The sequence below is a fragment of the Barbus barbus genome, assembly GCF_936440315.1.
Source record: "Barbus barbus genome assembly, chromosome: 43".
Classification (NCBI taxonomy): Eukaryota; Metazoa; Chordata; class Actinopteri; order Cypriniformes; family Cyprinidae; genus Barbus; species Barbus barbus.
Genome location: NC_136721.1, coordinates 857,692 through 874,859, shown reverse-complemented (window position 1 = coordinate 874,859; position 17,168 = coordinate 857,692). Strand labels below are relative to the sequence as shown.

At 36.0% G+C, this 17,168-nt stretch overlaps 1 protein-coding gene across 1 annotated transcript in view; it reads left to right on the top strand.

Annotated features, from left to right (window-relative positions):
• Positions 1 to 236: 236 nt before the first annotated feature.
• LOC306862781 (gamma-aminobutyric acid receptor subunit alpha-1-like) overlaps positions 237 to 17,168 on the top strand; it is a 29,004-nt gene continuing 12,072 nt past the window's right edge. The window contains exons 1-8 of the mRNA XM_079405767.1: positions 237 to 409; positions 2,345 to 2,445; positions 6,935 to 7,041; positions 9,230 to 9,297; positions 10,664 to 10,884; positions 13,900 to 13,982; positions 14,393 to 14,536; positions 16,978 to 17,130. Coding sequence (XP_079261893.1) covers positions 2,366 to 2,445; positions 6,935 to 7,041; positions 9,230 to 9,297; positions 10,664 to 10,884; positions 13,900 to 13,982; positions 14,393 to 14,536; positions 16,978 to 17,130 — 856 coding nt within the window. The 5' untranslated portion in view covers positions 237 to 409; positions 2,345 to 2,365. The remainder of the gene's footprint in view (positions 410 to 2,344; positions 2,446 to 6,934; positions 7,042 to 9,229; positions 9,298 to 10,663; positions 10,885 to 13,899; positions 13,983 to 14,392; positions 14,537 to 16,977; positions 17,131 to 17,168) is intronic.

Genomic DNA, 17,168 nt, shown 5'->3' with positions numbered 1-17,168 from the left:
TCTCTTGTTAAGCATGCACACGGACACATAAACGTCAAGACGCCGTGGAGTTTGTGTGAAAGCTGTCCTAATGTTTCAGATCGCCACAGCATCGCTCTCTAACACCCAGCAGGCGGAGATCGATGCGCTCGACGTGGCCTCTAATAAGCTGCGCTATTTTCCTCGTTAATGTCACGTCTTAAACACCTTCCGGCTTTTAGTTTGTGTCCTCACTACGCAAATGGTCAGAAAAGCTCCTCTGCAGATGCGCTGTAAGGACTGCGGATCTTCCTTAAGCGTTTGATTACAAAAAAAATATATATATATATCTGTGCGATATTCCAGGCGGTGGGTGAGTCGGTGAGACGAGGGTTTGTAGAGACTCATTCAAGCTGATTTTGGGAAAGATTCGAGCCATCGGGATATTTAGGTGAGAGATGCATGCATTCTACTTTATTTGGGTTGCGTGCGTGTGCATGCACTGCGGAATGGCATGCATATTGTTGCATGCATGCCTGGCATGCCTTTAACCTGGCATCGCTCAGCAACGTTGCTGTTATAATTAATAGCATGTTAATTGTGATGGAGAAGATGCGCCGTGTATTTATTGTTCCACCGCAACGCAAGAGAGCATGAATGAGGCGAGATCCGGGTAAAAATAAATGTAAGCGGATTTGATTTCCCAACCACTGAAAGAGATTAAGTCGACAGCAGCGCAAGTGAAATTGTGCTGCATATAAAAATGGGACGGATTGGTCTTTCGATGTGAGATTGGTACCACCTTCCATTCTGTAGCTAACACAATCGCCATGCACCCAAGCAATCTCGTTTCAGCGACATAGCACCAGTGTGCCGCTGTAGTAAAGCTTTATTCTTGAGTATTTGGGTTTCGTAGATGACTAATTTGCTGTAAACTGGGAAGAGTTACGACTAAGAGTGCGCGAGAGCTGCGCGCGCTCGGCAGCAGCATCATCAGCAGCAGCAGCAGCCTCGAGCTCAAATTCAGCACAGCTCACATCTCAGAGCATCATCTCAGAGCATCCAGATAGAAAAGACGTGTGCAAAAGTTTGCCGATAAGGTGCAATCGATTTAACGTAAGTGCATGACTTAGACTCGATGCTTGTGTCTTGGATATTGTAAAACCGGGGGTTGAGGGATGACAACTGCATAAAGGTAGTGCTGTATTCCTGGAAATCTAAAATGGATTATGAGGTACTTTCATCTCTGCATGATGTTTGTGGTACGCATGATTGCTGTGAACTTGGCGATGTGCGCACTGTTTGCTTAATTACTCCAACTGAATTAGGCTATTACACATGCATGTTTAGGAGCAACCCCGAGGCGCACGCCCAATACTAATTCAGAGATACCTTAAGACGTGTTTTTGATGATGCACTCTCGCTACAGAGCTCAAAAGTGTGTGAACAGTAGGGATTGTGTAAGCATTATAATCCCTGGGAAATCGGGGGATTTTGCCCAAATATATCTCGTGCGATCTGAATGTGGGCATCACGGAGAGAGCCTCGGCGAACGATCAAGGTTTTTACATAGAGCTGAAAATTATTTTGTATGATGTTAATGCAGAATTAACGCGCCGATTGTGTGTGTAATGATTTGCGTTAATGCGTAGTGCCAACCAGCGGAATGAAAGATGAGCTCCCTGTGTTTTTATATGTATAGCACTCTGATGCACATTCCTATATGTCTATGAGCACATATTAATATTCTAAAATGGGTAAGTGCGATTAAACATTGAGGATTTGCATAGTGGCATACGTCGTCGACAATAAACTGTCGTATCGTGTCACGCAAAGCGCGGTGATATTTGTTTACTCTTAATTCTGATCATGTATTGCTGTAGTATTAATCCACACTATATGCCAGCTATAAATGGGTCAGGACCACATCAAATCCCTCCAGTAAATATGCTCAGGCTTTGAATTATGTCTCGAAGGTTAAAAAGAGGAAATATGAACATTTTGTTCAGCACTTGTTAAACTGATATAGGGTACTGTGCTTTCATAGGATTTGTGTTTAGATGATTAAATGCAATGCAGTGTCTCACTATTGCGGATCAACAAATCACATAACAAATATAAAATTACAGGTATCCCATATAGACAGACTTTGATTGGTGGCTGAGGGGGTAGGTGTGTGTGAGCTGACTCTAAAGACATACTTCTTTTGAGCCTGTCTGTCTAAAACATTTGTTATTACAAATGAAAATCGAAGCATATTAATGCATATGCTCCCTATAATCACAATGCTACGGTATGGGTATTGACAAACACATACCTCGCTTCTTTCTGCAATTCCTCCGCTCCAGTAACGTTTCTTTGAATGATTGTGTTCTCTCTTCTTTAGTGGGGATTCATCCTTTGGAGAATGATGTGGGGTGGAAGAGGAGCAGTTTGGCTTTGGATTTGGGCCTGTTTACTGGTGACCAGTGTTCTGGCTGGAAAAAGGTATGTTTGCACACCTGAGGTTGATGCATATTTCACTCACAACTTGGAATGATTAACACATTCTCTGCTTTTGATAAAGAACACTCTGTATGCTGTAGTTACAGTAATGTTCAGTTTAATATGTAAGGACTTTGATCTAAATGTAGGTCTTTGATCTAAACCTACAATGTTAACTTAGACCAAGATCAGAACCTCAGACTTCAAAGAGAATGTAATGCTAATGAAGCTTTCATTAAGATTCTCATTCTGCTGTCTTTTACTGATATACTGCTTCGTGGAGTGCTATTCATTTATAGGTGAATTTTGCTGACATTATGAAGTAAGAAAAATAAACTGCGTATGTCTGTAATCCATAAGTATGAGGTGCCATATGAGGAGCCACTTAGGATTTAAATCAAACTTTGCTTATCAATACATACATAAAACACGTGCATATACACCTATAAATTACTCACATATACATGTATACTATTGGATGCTCAATATATATATATGAAATACATACATGTTTATACATATAAACTACCTGCATGCAGACACACCTATAAAACTCTCGCGCAAACATACAAAATTAAATTCACAAACGTATACAATTCTGATAAGAAGATGCATGCTTTAGTTGTATGGGTGGGTCCTCCCCCAGAAAAAATAAATAAATAAATTACTGGAGTATATAGTCTGGTGCCTTTTAATTAACAGAGTGTCTATTTACACAAAGTTCAAATAGGCCGCCTTGTTGGCATGGGTTATTTACCTCTGCCCATTCATGTCAAAACATTACCAAAGACGGCTATATTTATGCTTTCTCAATCGCGTAAGAGATAAAGCGTATACTACAGTGTTTTGAGACCCGAGTTCGCGTCCGCCTTTGGCTGAAATCGTTCTTCTCCCTTTTCACATCTCTTATTACATCGGAAAGATATTTGTTTTCAATAACAATAAAAATTAAGGAAATAATCGAAAAGTTTAAATAAAGTATCGGGTAGGATTAGATGTATCTGAGCTCAGATACTTTATAGCATCTGGCCTAGTAGGCAAACTGAATATATTGGAATATATTTGGGCAATATTTCGCCTTAGACTATACTTCTAATATTTCCCTTACTGTACGCACAGTACACAATAATTTTGCATAAAAAATTTGACTGAGGCTACATTTATTATTTAAATAATTGTGTACAAGGGATGTATTGGCAAAAAAACCTAACTGTAAATCACTATATATGTAATACAAGCTTTACAGTTTGACAATGTGTTATTTTAAAAGTAATTTTAATTAAAAATACATTGGACGTTTTAACCCAGTCGGTGGAATTGTCAGACGGTCCCTTAACCATCGAGCACAATAGCCTTCAAAACTTTCTCCAGTTTAAATTTACTGCTACAATACAGGTTTTAAATATTTTTTTTTCATGTCAGTATGCAACCACTTTATATCAACATTATTTTTTTCCCAAACCGCCAAACTCAATAACATTATTAATAAATCATACTATTATTAATAAATCATACTATACTGTACATAGCTTGATTTTATTAATAATGAGTTTACTGAGTTTGGCATTTTAAAAGCACTGTCTTAACCCCTTAAGCTAGGTTAAGCATATTCCTTATGGGAGGAAAATGCTTTACAAGTAATTAAACGTGTTACGTTCTTATTCTGGACTCATCTGCTTGTCTATACATCGTATGCTTTATTAATAATGTGTTTATTGAGTTTGGTCTTTTAAAAACACTGTTTTAATGCATTAAGCCACGTTGGGCATTTTCAAATGTCCCGCCGGAAGTGCCGCTTCTTCCTGAAATGCCTTCCGTTTGCACTGAAAAGTTCACGCGCATCCACATATGAAATCACATGCATATACATATATACACAACTAAAGCATGCATCTTCTTATCAGAATTGTATACATTTGAGAATTTTATTTTGTATGTTTGCGCAAGTGTTTTATAGGTGTGTCTGCATGCAGGTAGTTTATATGTATGTGCGTGTGTTGTTGTGGGTGTATATGCATGGATCGTGTTTATATATATTAGCGAGAGTCTATAGGTGTATGCATGCGTCAAGTTTATATGTATACGCAAGTTATTCACAAGTGTATATGCATTCATTACTAACATAATATGTATTGGTATGGATTTCATATTAATGTGCACGTGTATATATTTTGAACATCCAATAGTATACATGTATATGTGAGTAATTTATAGGTGTATATGCACGTGTTTTATGTATGTATTGATAAGCGAAGTTTGATTTAAATCCTACGTAGCGCCTCATACATAAGCAACATCACTGAATTAGTATCTTTTATACAAAAACATGTAGTAAGATATTTCTGAAAATACAGCCAAGAGCTATTTCAAATATAAGGACAAATGCAAAGGTTTGTAACCAAAGCAGAAATATTTCTATGGGAAAATATGGCTTGAAATAGGTCTTTAATTTTAATTTAATGTTTGAAATGTAATATTAACTAATGAGATTATGCAGCTTGGATTCATGTGTGCTGTTAGCAGAGAATTATGTTGCAGATTTACCTTTAAATGATTAGTTATAAAAAAAAAACATGTTTTAATGATGTAAAATATTAAATTACGATTGTGAAATAATAATTGCAAAGTGATTACAAATGCTATGCAACGTTTTCCATGCTTTAGACATATTTTATACGTTTAGACAGGTGACCGTCACAGTGATGTTGACATTCCCATGAATATTTTATAACAATACTTTTAAAAAGTGCCATAGGCATACAGGGTGTCATGTGTAAGCTGTGCTCTGAGAGCAGACTCTGGACAGCATGCATTCGACACTGTTGCTGTTCAGATGACCTGTAGATGGGGTTGCTGTACAATGTTTAATGGGGATCTGTATGCTGCTCATAAGCATATGGATTCTGCAGTGTGTTATTCATGTCTGTATGGTTCCTCATTCACCCTAAATCTAACAAAATATATATTTGAGATAATTATTGCTAAATAAAAACACCCTGAGCTCTGAATGTTTATGCATTTATGAGAGGTAAGAGTGGAGATGTAATTTTGGGTCAGGCTGACGTTACCGGCGTGCTGTGAGTGTTGCACTGGCATGCATGCGTAATATATGAGACTGCGTTTTCCTCTTGTGACCCCTTTTCCGTGTCGCTCATGGGGTCTGTGTGCATGAGCGTGTGCATCTCTTTGCACAAATGGGGGAGGGTGGAAGTCTTCTCGTTTTATTTTTATTCTCGTATTTCGAGCCACAATCCAGTGAGGTCCAAAGGTATGCGACACCACATCTGAAAATGCCTCTATTTTGCATTTTTTATTATAGAGCAAAAATAAAACCCAATCAGAATTTGATGGCAACACAAATTGGGAGCATACTGCTCAAGTCTGCTAGTTTGTACAATTCAGTACGATGTGAAAATATTTGTATTAATTAAAGCAAGGAAATCTGACCTTTGTAGAAAGGAGTTCAAATTTGCTTACGTTTGATTGGTGACCTAGAAATAGTAAAGCATTTTGTTGAAAATCACCAAAGTGGTCTCAGGCTTTTGGACTTCATAAAGGAAATTCTGCTGGGAGACATTAAGACTGATTGAAATGAGTGCATGAAATGAGCAGAAAAAGCGTGTGCTGTTCTTCTCAGCGATGGCGAGCATATATCATCTGACAATTGTGCTTAAATTTGATTTAACTGCTTTGAATCAATAGTTGTCCATGTTGGTTTAGGGGAAGATTTATAGTGGAATTACTGGCAATAATACATGGCAGATATGAAACCCCAGGACACAGCATGTCTCTCTCTTTCGGGGTCTGTCGCGTCTCTCCCTCTCTCTTTTCTCTGTTTGAAAGTGCGTCCATGCTAACTAATCGTGATGACCTCATCCTCTCCTTGAAATATGTTTCCATGCCAAGCTTATTTTTGAAACACCAAACAGTGTTTATTGAGTCTGCAGTCGCACTCATGGTCCGGTACCTGCCAGCAGGAAAATAATGCCAATGATTACCAAAAAAGCAAGCAATTATGTATGAACGACCAGCCGGTGATTGTTTTTAGAGGAGCACAAATTGGCCACCATCCTCACAGGCTCTTATTCATGAAGTACCATTTTGCACTATATGATTAAATTGCATTTTGCTCATAAGTATTGTCTGAAATATTTATGAGCGAAAGAGTTCGTTCTGTTTGCAGCCATGGGTTTGTCTTTTAGGATTTGGCTTCGTGTTGCCAGAACTCATGCTTATTTGCATCTAAAAGAGTATTTTAGCTAATTAATAATGCATTGTTCCTGTGTATATCCCCCTTTGCTCCTAAGACGGAAGGAGATTTGTTGTTTATCTTCAGGCTATTGCATTGCTAATTCTCTTTAAACAGGCTGGATGTTTCAGAGTTACCCCGAGGAGGGTATTGCATTGATTTTACACATCAGCGTGTGTTACAGTCACTCTTTGCTATTGATTATGGGTTTTGAATAAAACGTCTGCTGTTTTGCATTGTCAGCTCCAGTCAGACCGAAGATGAGCAGAAAGACAACACCACAGTTTTCACCAGGATTCTGGACAGCCTCCTCGATGGCTACGACAACCGTCTCAGGCCCGGGCTCGGAGGTACGTGCAGAAGTTTCTCGGATGATTTCTCGCCTCATACATTTGTGTCCCAGTTTTCAGCCTTGTGGGAGATTTCTAAACTTACATCTTCAAACGGATGTAACAGCACTTTTTCACGTCAGGAAAATAAATCAGTAAGCAATAATGTTCCAATAGGATTATAAATCACTTATTTAGCAGTTTCATGTAATTTTATTGCTAATATTCTCATTTTGGTGGTAGGATGCAACATGAAATTCTGTATAAAAACAAAATAATATGCTTCTCAGATGTAAATGCAATGTTCTGCAGAGGAAAGATATATATATATAAGGTGTGTGTTTCTGGAAACTCTTTGAAATACATTTATTTCATACTAAGTATTGTTCAAATCTGTTAACATATTTACTGACATATCACTTGAGAGATTTACTGATATAAAAATGATAATTAACCTTTATTTGGAGTACTACTTGTGCACAATGCACATTTCTTAATATTAAGCCTAAAATGTGTGTTAATGTCACTAATGATGAAGATTTTATGATCTTTGAATGATATCAGCCTTTAAATGCAAGATATTTAAAGTGGTTAAAGGTTAATCAATTATTTGGTATATGAATAATGAATTTCTATCGATATGGATTCTGTAAAACTGGTTTGCAGTTTTTGAAACAGAAAACAAAAATATAAGGAGTTCTTGTTACAGTATAAGCTACTTTTGTCAGATGATAACCACAATGTTCAATGTGTGTGTGTGTTGTGTGTGTGTGTGTGTGTGTGTGTGTGTGTGTGTGAGAGAGAGAGAGAGAGAGAGAGAGATACTATTACAAACATACTATTACAATATGGATTTTATGTTAGTTACATAACATAGGTAATGTAGTTATATTTTCAAATGTAACATCTTTAATTTACAAAAGTTGATTTGAAACATACAGGATCTTGCATTAATTGCAATTGAATGAGCTTATTGTAAAGGTATTAAATGGAAAAAAAGATCATCATTACATACAATAATCTAGTGTTTTGAAACAATCATGCAACGTATAAAGAAATTTAGTATAACTGTAATGAAAGCAAGAGACCAGATGTTGAAAGAAGTTTTGAAAGTATGGTCATTGAAAGATATTAAATGCAAAAGCATGCCTCGTCAGAAATGTGATGAAGGTGATGGTGGAGAGCAGTTTTGTTCTAAACAAGCCCACCAGGCAAAAGCACATCTACTGAACACTGTTTTCCACATAAATGCAGATCATTTAACACCTGACATAAATTAGCTTTGAACAGAACTGAATGATTCATTGAGTTGGCAAGGAACTCCTCACACAAGCAGCATATAATGTTCAATTTTCAGCGCGTCTGTTTGACCTTACTCGCATTACCTTAGCGCCCACAAAGTGACAACATGTCATAAATAGCAAGTGATGTTGACTAACAACTTCTGTCAACATCAGTCATCGTTCCATGATGCATAGATATGCTGTTTTTCGTTGAGGCATGAAAGTAAGGTGCATTTCCACATAAACGACACAAAAGTATTTACAGGTTATAGTGAGCTTTGCTTGACGTGATTTGAAATTTGAATGCTTTGTGAAAAGAAAAGAAAAGAAAAGAAAAGAAAAGAAAAGAAAAGAAAAGAAAAGAAAAGAAAAGAAAAGGTCCCACTTTATATTAGGTGGCCTTAACTACTATGTACTTACATTTAAATTAATCATTTGGTACAATGCAATTATTGTGTACATACATGTTTTTACATTGCACTTATATTTTTAAAAATACCTATATATAATTACATCTGTAATTAATTTATGTAATTACATTTATAATTACACAGTTGAAGCTACCCATACCACCAAACCTGTCCCTAACCTTACCCGTATCCCACCTCAACAGCAGCAGACGTGTTTTGCAATACAATATGACCACAATAAGTAAATTGTACTTAATTTTGATGTAAGTACATAGTAGTTAAGGCCACCTAATATAAAGTGTGACCAAAGAAAAGAAAAGAAAAGAAAAGAAAAGAAAAGAGCTAAAATATGGATGAATTATTGGAAGCAGGTTGCGAGAGAGAGACCCCCGTGGAGAGTTTGCTGAACCTCGATTAGATCAAAGTCAGGCAGGTTGAACATCTGGATTAAAGCGTAGTTAAAGCTAATGACCAACACTGATTGACACTCAAACTCCTAATTTCTTTCTTCAACAGAGCGTGTAACCGAAGTCAAGACTGACATTTTCGTGACGAGTATTGGGCCGGTCTCGGACCATGACATGGTAAAACTTTTTTACTTTCTATAAATGTCACATGTTTTCTGTGTAGCCACTGTTCAGAAGAGTCGTTTACATGGTTAAATGTTTTTTTTTGTTTTAGTTTTTTTTTACCAAACTGAAAAGCTTGAAATGTGATTAATTAATCATAAATGTGAAAGCCAGATCCAATATTCAATAATAGTGGAAGTAAACTTGAAAATGTGACTAATTGATTATAACCCCATAACACATATTTTAATTACGTTTTTACATAATTAATTTTTTTTTTTTTAAATGTTGGGACACTTTAATCACGTTTTTAAAAAATTAATGTCTTGGAATACATAAAATACGAAGTGATATTTATTTATGATTTAAATTTAAGTAATAGACGCCTGTCAAGCAGAAAACAAAATAAAATATTTTAAACCATAAATGAGAAAACATAAAATTACATCTGTTTGTTCAAGCGTTAATGGAACATGTTCATAGCTCATGTGATGAACCTGATGCCTGGGTGAACTTGAGGTGAACATCTATAAAAATTACCTTGACAATGTAAAAAAGTTATTTCTGAGTAAATCTCTAGCATTATTTGCTTGCAGATGTCACCTAGTGTGATATATAGTGTTGTCATCTGGTGAAATGACATTCAGATATTATTAAGTATATCTTTTGTGATCTTTTTGGAGCCACTGTATATACTTGATTAGGGAAATGCTCTCTTTTATTCTACATAATATTTTTTCATTACATAATGGTGTATCCTGCCGAATATCAGACACTGGCTGGATCGAATCACATTTCTGCTGCCAAACATAAGTTATGAAGCAACTCTACATATTATCCAAGCACGTCTGTAAATCAAGTCTTCTAATTTCATTAAGCCAGTTTAAAATGCTGTGTGTTAGATCTCTTTTTTGCTTTACATCTGATTCACTCGGTTATGCGACTCTACCTAGAACATCCGGCTGTATATGTGTCATAATGGATGATCATGCAAAAATGAATCAGTAGTTGTTAGAATGATTCATGCCGCTAATTATGGCCACCAATGCTTCAGAAAGCTCATGGCTCCTCTTGACGACTGCAGTTTTACTGAAATCACTGCACAAAAGCGACTCGATAACTACAAGTCTCAACTAGAATCCAACTAGAAAGCATTTGAAAGGAGCTTATTTTGTTCTATTTGGAGGTTGACAGCACCTGGTAACTATGGTAACTACTAATGACATCACAAAAGTGTAGCTTTTATATATATATATTGTAACACATTTTTAGTAAACAAGCTAAAACTACACTTAAATTTAAACTGAATTTGACAATAATTTTTAGTCTTTCTCCATGCATGGGATGATGAGGAAACGATGTGTTATCGGTGGTCTTGCAGGAGTACACCATCGATGTGTTCTTCAGGCAGAGCTGGAAGGACGAGAGGCTGAAGTTCAAGGGTCCCATGGCAGTGCTCCGTCTCAACAATCTCATGGCCAGCAAAATCTGGACCCCCGACACGTTTTTCCACAACGGAAAGAAGTCAGTCGCCCATAACATGACCATGCCTAACAAACTGCTGCGGATCACAGAGGAAGGAACTCTACTTTACACCATGAGGTGAAGCTGCTGCTTATTTTCCTCTGCGTTGCAAGAACAGATGGTGCATCTGATCACCTTTGCATGTCATTTCCTTTTAATGTTGGTGTTTGATCTGAAGTGATCTGGGTCTTCGTCTCTCTCAGTATAGAAATATATTCAAATATGTTTTTGTTTTTAAATACGAGTATTAGTCTATAAATTTATTTTTTGCATTGCTAGTGTAATTTTATATTAACTGTGTCATAAATAACATGGACCTCTGCCTCTCAGGAGACTAATGCACACATCAGGAAAACACATGTTATAAAGCATCCTTTTGTCTGCTTAATTATGGTGGAAGTTCATATTTGTGTCCATATAAGCAGTTGCATAGGGCCTCCATGCCAGGGGTTCAGACAGTAATACGTGGTAATAATAGCTTTGATGAAGTTTGCTTCTGTCAGTCATGGTGCATAGAAGAGGAAAAATAGGAGTGATGAATTTCGAAAAGATGTTTTTGAAATGGCTGTTGCTGCATTGTGTTTTATTGGTTTAATTCTGAATTCACGAGTGCTTTGAAGACACTGTGTCAATTAAACAACAGCGCACTGTGTTAATAATTCTGGATACCTTTTTATCTGAATTGTTTGGATTTTTAGTAAGCACATTAGCTTAATTTCCACTGACCAGTTACATTTTACAACACTGCATGTTTGCTGTGTGAAAATTCGGTCTGAATAAAATCAGTAGACAGGCTGAATAAAAATGCAAGTTCACTCTCTGACAGTAGGTGGCGCTTATGGAACAGAAAACGTTCTTTGTCTGGCATCTGCTTGTGATGGACAAGAAAGGAAGTCACAACAGTATTTAAATGTTTTCAAACAGATATCCAGTATTGTATTCACTTCAGCTTCTATCAAACTACACCAAATACTTAAATACTTTTAAAACATTTGTTTACACTAACAATGGTTTTTGCTTTATCTCACTAAATTTTTATACATTTCTCTAAAAGGAATGGTTGAATCTTAATTTTTTTATTTGCTTAATAAGTAAATATATATTAGATTAAAGATCATATTAAAGATAATTACCACTAATACTAAAACTTTAAAACTTTTGTAAATCTTTACAGTTAGGTGTCAGTGTAGAATGTATGTTTGGTTAGATGAAATGGTAGGGTTTGGCCTTGGTCCTGATCAGAATATTTTATCACTGTATACTCTATATATCAGTGGCGAGCCGTGACTTCTTTAACCGGGTATGCTATCTAATTTATTTACTTTACTTTACTTTTAGTCATTTAGCAGATGCTTTTATCCAAAGCGACTTACAAATAAGAAAAAGTAACTAAAACTAAAAGTTAACACTCTGTAAATACTCTATACACACCCATTTAAGAAAATACAGAAATTAAATAAATTTGACAAATGCATACAACAACATTTCAATAGTAAACATATAAAGGAAATAAATAAATAAATTAAATAAAAATAAACAGCGATACTTATATCCTTTGCCGGTGTCCTAGCCCGGTGGAGTCGATGGGCTTTACACTCTTTAGTCTTCACAGTAAGAGGGCTTCACACGAGGGCTGCCGCGGTATAGTAACCTTTTTTATACCTATCTAACAAATCACTGCTAGAATTCAGCTGAACCCACTTTCCTATTAATCACTAAAAATGGCCAAGCAAGTGCACACACTGACAAGATACGCGATACAGTACGAGACCAAACGACATTTCAGCAACTCTCAACATAGTAAACAAAATTTATTTATAAATTCTTCAGAAAGGATAGGTGGCACGTGTCGATTTAAAAGATTTAAAGCTGTTGCAAGGAATAGCCATTAATTGGAAGTGCTTATATATAACAATTTGAACAATAAAAATCATCAAATAAATTTCCCTTTAATTAGTAACTATTAAATAAATAGTAATATGATGCCATGCTTGTAAAAAGAGTTTTCAGTGAACTTTCGAAATTCTTTGCTTGAAGAAACATGACAATATACAGTTACAATGTTTCACATTTTTTCTCTTGGACAAGCCATTTGCGGACTGATATCCTTATTCCTGTGAAATCACCAACATGCCTACAAACCAATGAGAACGCAGAACAATAATGACAATTCATAGCAAGAGAGCGCAGATGCCAAAGCTGATGTGGATCCGCTCATATGAATCCCTCTGGAACTGGCTCAGATTTGCAGAAAATTGCAGTTGTTTGGCAAATAAATAATTTGCAGACAGTTACATATGCATTCCCAACATTTTAATTATGCAATCTCAATGTTACACCTCAAATGACAAGGGAATGTTCATATTTAGCCAGTGTCTGAACTCTCAGATGCAGAGCGTTCGAAACCTACATGGACTGCACATCACTGACATTGTAATGTCAATATTTGGATAATATAGCAAATTTAATGCTATAATAAACACAAATGTGACCCTGGACCACAAAAAAATATTATATTTGTAGCAATAGCCAACAATGCATTGTATGGGTCAAATTTATCGATTTCTCTTTTATGCCAAAAATCATGTTCCATGAAGATATTTAGTAAATTTCCTAACGTATATATTTAAAAACTTAATTTTTGATTAGTAATATACATTGCTAAGAACTTCATTTGAACAACATTAAAGGCGATTTTCTCAATATTTCGTTTTTTTTGCTCCCTCAGATTCCAGATTTTCAAATAGTTGTATCTCAGCCAAATATTGTTCAATCATAACAAACCATACATCAATGGAAAGATTATTTATTCAGACATTTAATAAAACTGACCCTTATGACTGGTTTTGTGATCCAGGGTCACAAATGGTCAAATGTATGGTCACATCTTTAAATTCAGAATGGGCGAGCAGCAACAGCACATCAGTGGATTTCTATATTAATGCATTGCTTTACACCGGTTAATAACAACTCTATACAAATAATACATACTTACATGCATCCTCATACTGTCCAAATGTATCAGTGGGGGGGAGGTTTAATTAAATGTCAAGACTATAACATTGTATCCCGCTTTCTCTCTGTCTGTCTCAGGCTTACAGTCAGAGCTGAATGTCCGATGCATTTGGAGGATTTCCCAATGGATGCCCATGCATGCCCTCTCAAATTCGGCAGCTGTAAGTACTGTGTCATTTTACACGCTTCCGTTAAAAGTTCACATATTACTCTGATCTCCAAGCTGAGTAGTGTGAGCAGATGGGGACTCTCTCTTAGGCCCACAGAGCGTAGAGATCATCTCTGACACAACACACCACACATCCGCATCCACGCAGCCAGCCGAACGGATTTAGCAAGCTCTACCCCAACCCAACTAATCCTCGCAGAGAAAGAACAGATGCGTCTGCGCTGGAGGAAGAATGAGGGGGGAAGACACATGAATAAAAAACAAGCTTGTGACTCTTAGCCACGAGGCTCTAAATATTTCAGCGTCTGCTGCGTCTCCGCTGTGCTTGAGAATCAGTATATGGCTGACAAGTGACTTCTTGACTGCAGACGCTTGATTCTGTGTGTTGTTTGTTTGCGTCAGATGCCTACACGAGGGCTGAAGTGGTGTATGTGTGGACTCGAGGAGCGGCGCAGTCTGTGGTCGTGGCTGACGACGGCTCTCGGCTCAACCAGTATGACTTGATGGGACAGACGGTCGACTCGGGTGTGGTGCAGTCCAGCACTGGTGCGTGGTTCCACCCTCTGATGTTTACAAATGAAGTCTATGGTTATGTTTTAGTAAGTTTAGCCGGTAACACTTTATTTTAGGGTCTCTTAACTAGTTGCTTATTAGCATGCATATTACTAGAATATCAGCCATTTATTAGTAGTAATTAAGCACATATTAATGCCTTATTCTACATCCCTAATCCTACCTAAACTTAACTACCTTACTGACTATTAATAAGCAGCAAATTAGGAATTTATTGAGAGAAAAGTCATAGTAAATAGTGAATAAGTGCTCCCTATTCTAAAGTGTTACCGTTTAGCCAAAGTAGCATGCTCCAGATTTGATCATTTCCCTTGTGGATGTGCAAAGTATTATTCTGCTATATATATATTGTCCTATATATATATATAATTATAAATTTTACATTTACATTGTCATTTAGCAGACACTTTTATTCAAAGCAACTTACAAACGAGGACAATGGAAGCAATCAAAATCAACAAAAGAGCAATGCTATGCAAGTGCTATAACAAGTCTCAGTTAGCTTAACACAGAACACATAGCAAGGTTTTTTTTTGTGTTTGTTTGTTTTGTTTTAATTATATAATAAATAAAAAGAAAACAGATAGAATAGAAAAAGAATAGAGCAAGCTAGTATATATATATATATATATATATATATATATGTGTGTGTGTGTGTGTATATATAACAATTTGAACAATAAAAATCATCAAATAAATTTCCCTTTAATGAGTAACTATTACATAAATAATAATATGACGCCATTATACTTGTAAAAAGTGAACTTTCAAAATTCTTTCCTTCAGGAAACATGCCAATATACAGTTACAATGATTCACATTTTTGCGCTTGCGGATTGATTTCCTGATTGCACGTGAAATCACCAACATGCCTACAAACCAATGAGAACGCAGAACAATAATGACAATTCATAGCAAGAGAGCGCAGATGCCAAAGCTGATGTGGATCCGCTCATATGAATCCCTCTGGAACTGGCTCAGATTTGCAGAAAATTGCAGTTGTTTGGCAAATAAATAATTTGCAGACTGTTACATATGCATTCCCAACATTTTAATTATGCAATCTCAATGTTACACCTCAAATGACAAGGGAATGTTCATATGACTGGATGTTCATATGACTTGTCTTGATGTTTTAGTAAGTTTAGCCAAAGTAGCATGCTCCAGATTTTATAATTTCCCTTTTGGATGTGCAAATTATTGTGCTCCCTCTTTTATTGGCCAACTGATACAGGTACTGTAACAAAAGGGTCCAAAGTGGGTGACTTTGTTCATTGGATTACCTCCCGTTTCAGTAATATGATTTGGTGGATTTAGTTGTCAAACAATAAATACCTTGTCACTATCAGTCAGTAAATTCTTTCAATGATAATATTTTGACAGATTGATGTTTTGATGTAAAAAAAAAAAACATTATGGTAGTGTACTATTCACTCAAATTATTAGGATGTTAATATAATTTGTGATAAAAGATTTTTGTATTAAATATTTTACTCTATTTTTATTGTTTTTTTACTTAATTTCACTTGTGGTTTCTGGACCCACATAGTTTTTTAAATGCAGTTTACTGAAAGCTAATTTAGACTACAACACAAATTCTACTTTGCTTTTCAATAAGCACAATACTGAAATGTGAAAAAGAGCATCATAGAGCATGTTCTATTTTAAGCACCATTTTTGCATATAAACCATCTGATAAACATCAGATTCATATGCATTCTAAATCATGAGCATCTCCTGAATTGCTCTAACATCAACTAGGAATGATTTTGTAGCATGCTGCACATGCTCTAAATATCACATCTTCCAGATGAAAACACATATGAAACATAAGAGCACTATATGGTGATTTGTTCCCATGTGGGAAATGCAGGTGCAGAATAGCAGCATCAGACATAAAGTGCATAAACTCCATGATGTCTTCCATACACGTGAATATGGACAAACCACGGGAAAACATGAAACAAAAACCGTGCAGTGCAGTGATGAATGAATAATGCATGATCTGACATAATAATATATGCATACTGTATAAGCAGTATTATATACGTTAGAGTAAAAAATGGTAAATTAAATAACTACATGATATCTGTTCAGATTTATTATAATTAATCTTGCATATCAGTATTTGCAGAGAAAAGTCCCTAAATTAAGATACTTCACCGATACTGTTGTAGAAGTTGAGTAATCTTTGCATAGACAGAAAATAGTTTTAGAAAACAGGTTTGTCTGTGTGAAATAGACTCACTCATTCTGTGCCGCTGCTGTCGGGTTAGGGAGCATGATTAATTGCGTTAATTTTGTGTTAATTTCTTTATAATGAACCATGGTAAATTAACATGTTTAATTGACTGTTCTAATATACACATTAATTAATGTATCTTAAAAAAAGTCTCTTTCTCTTGCACTTCCAGGAGAGTATGTTGTCATGAAAACACATTTCCACCTCAAAAGGAAGATCGGTTACTTTGTCATCCAGACATATTTGCCGTGCATCATGACCGTGATCCTGTCCCAGGTGTCCTTCTGGCTGAACAGGGAATCTGTCCCCGCCAGAACTGTGTTTGGTGAGTGTCCTAATTGATCTTTAAGTTAAGCAATCAAT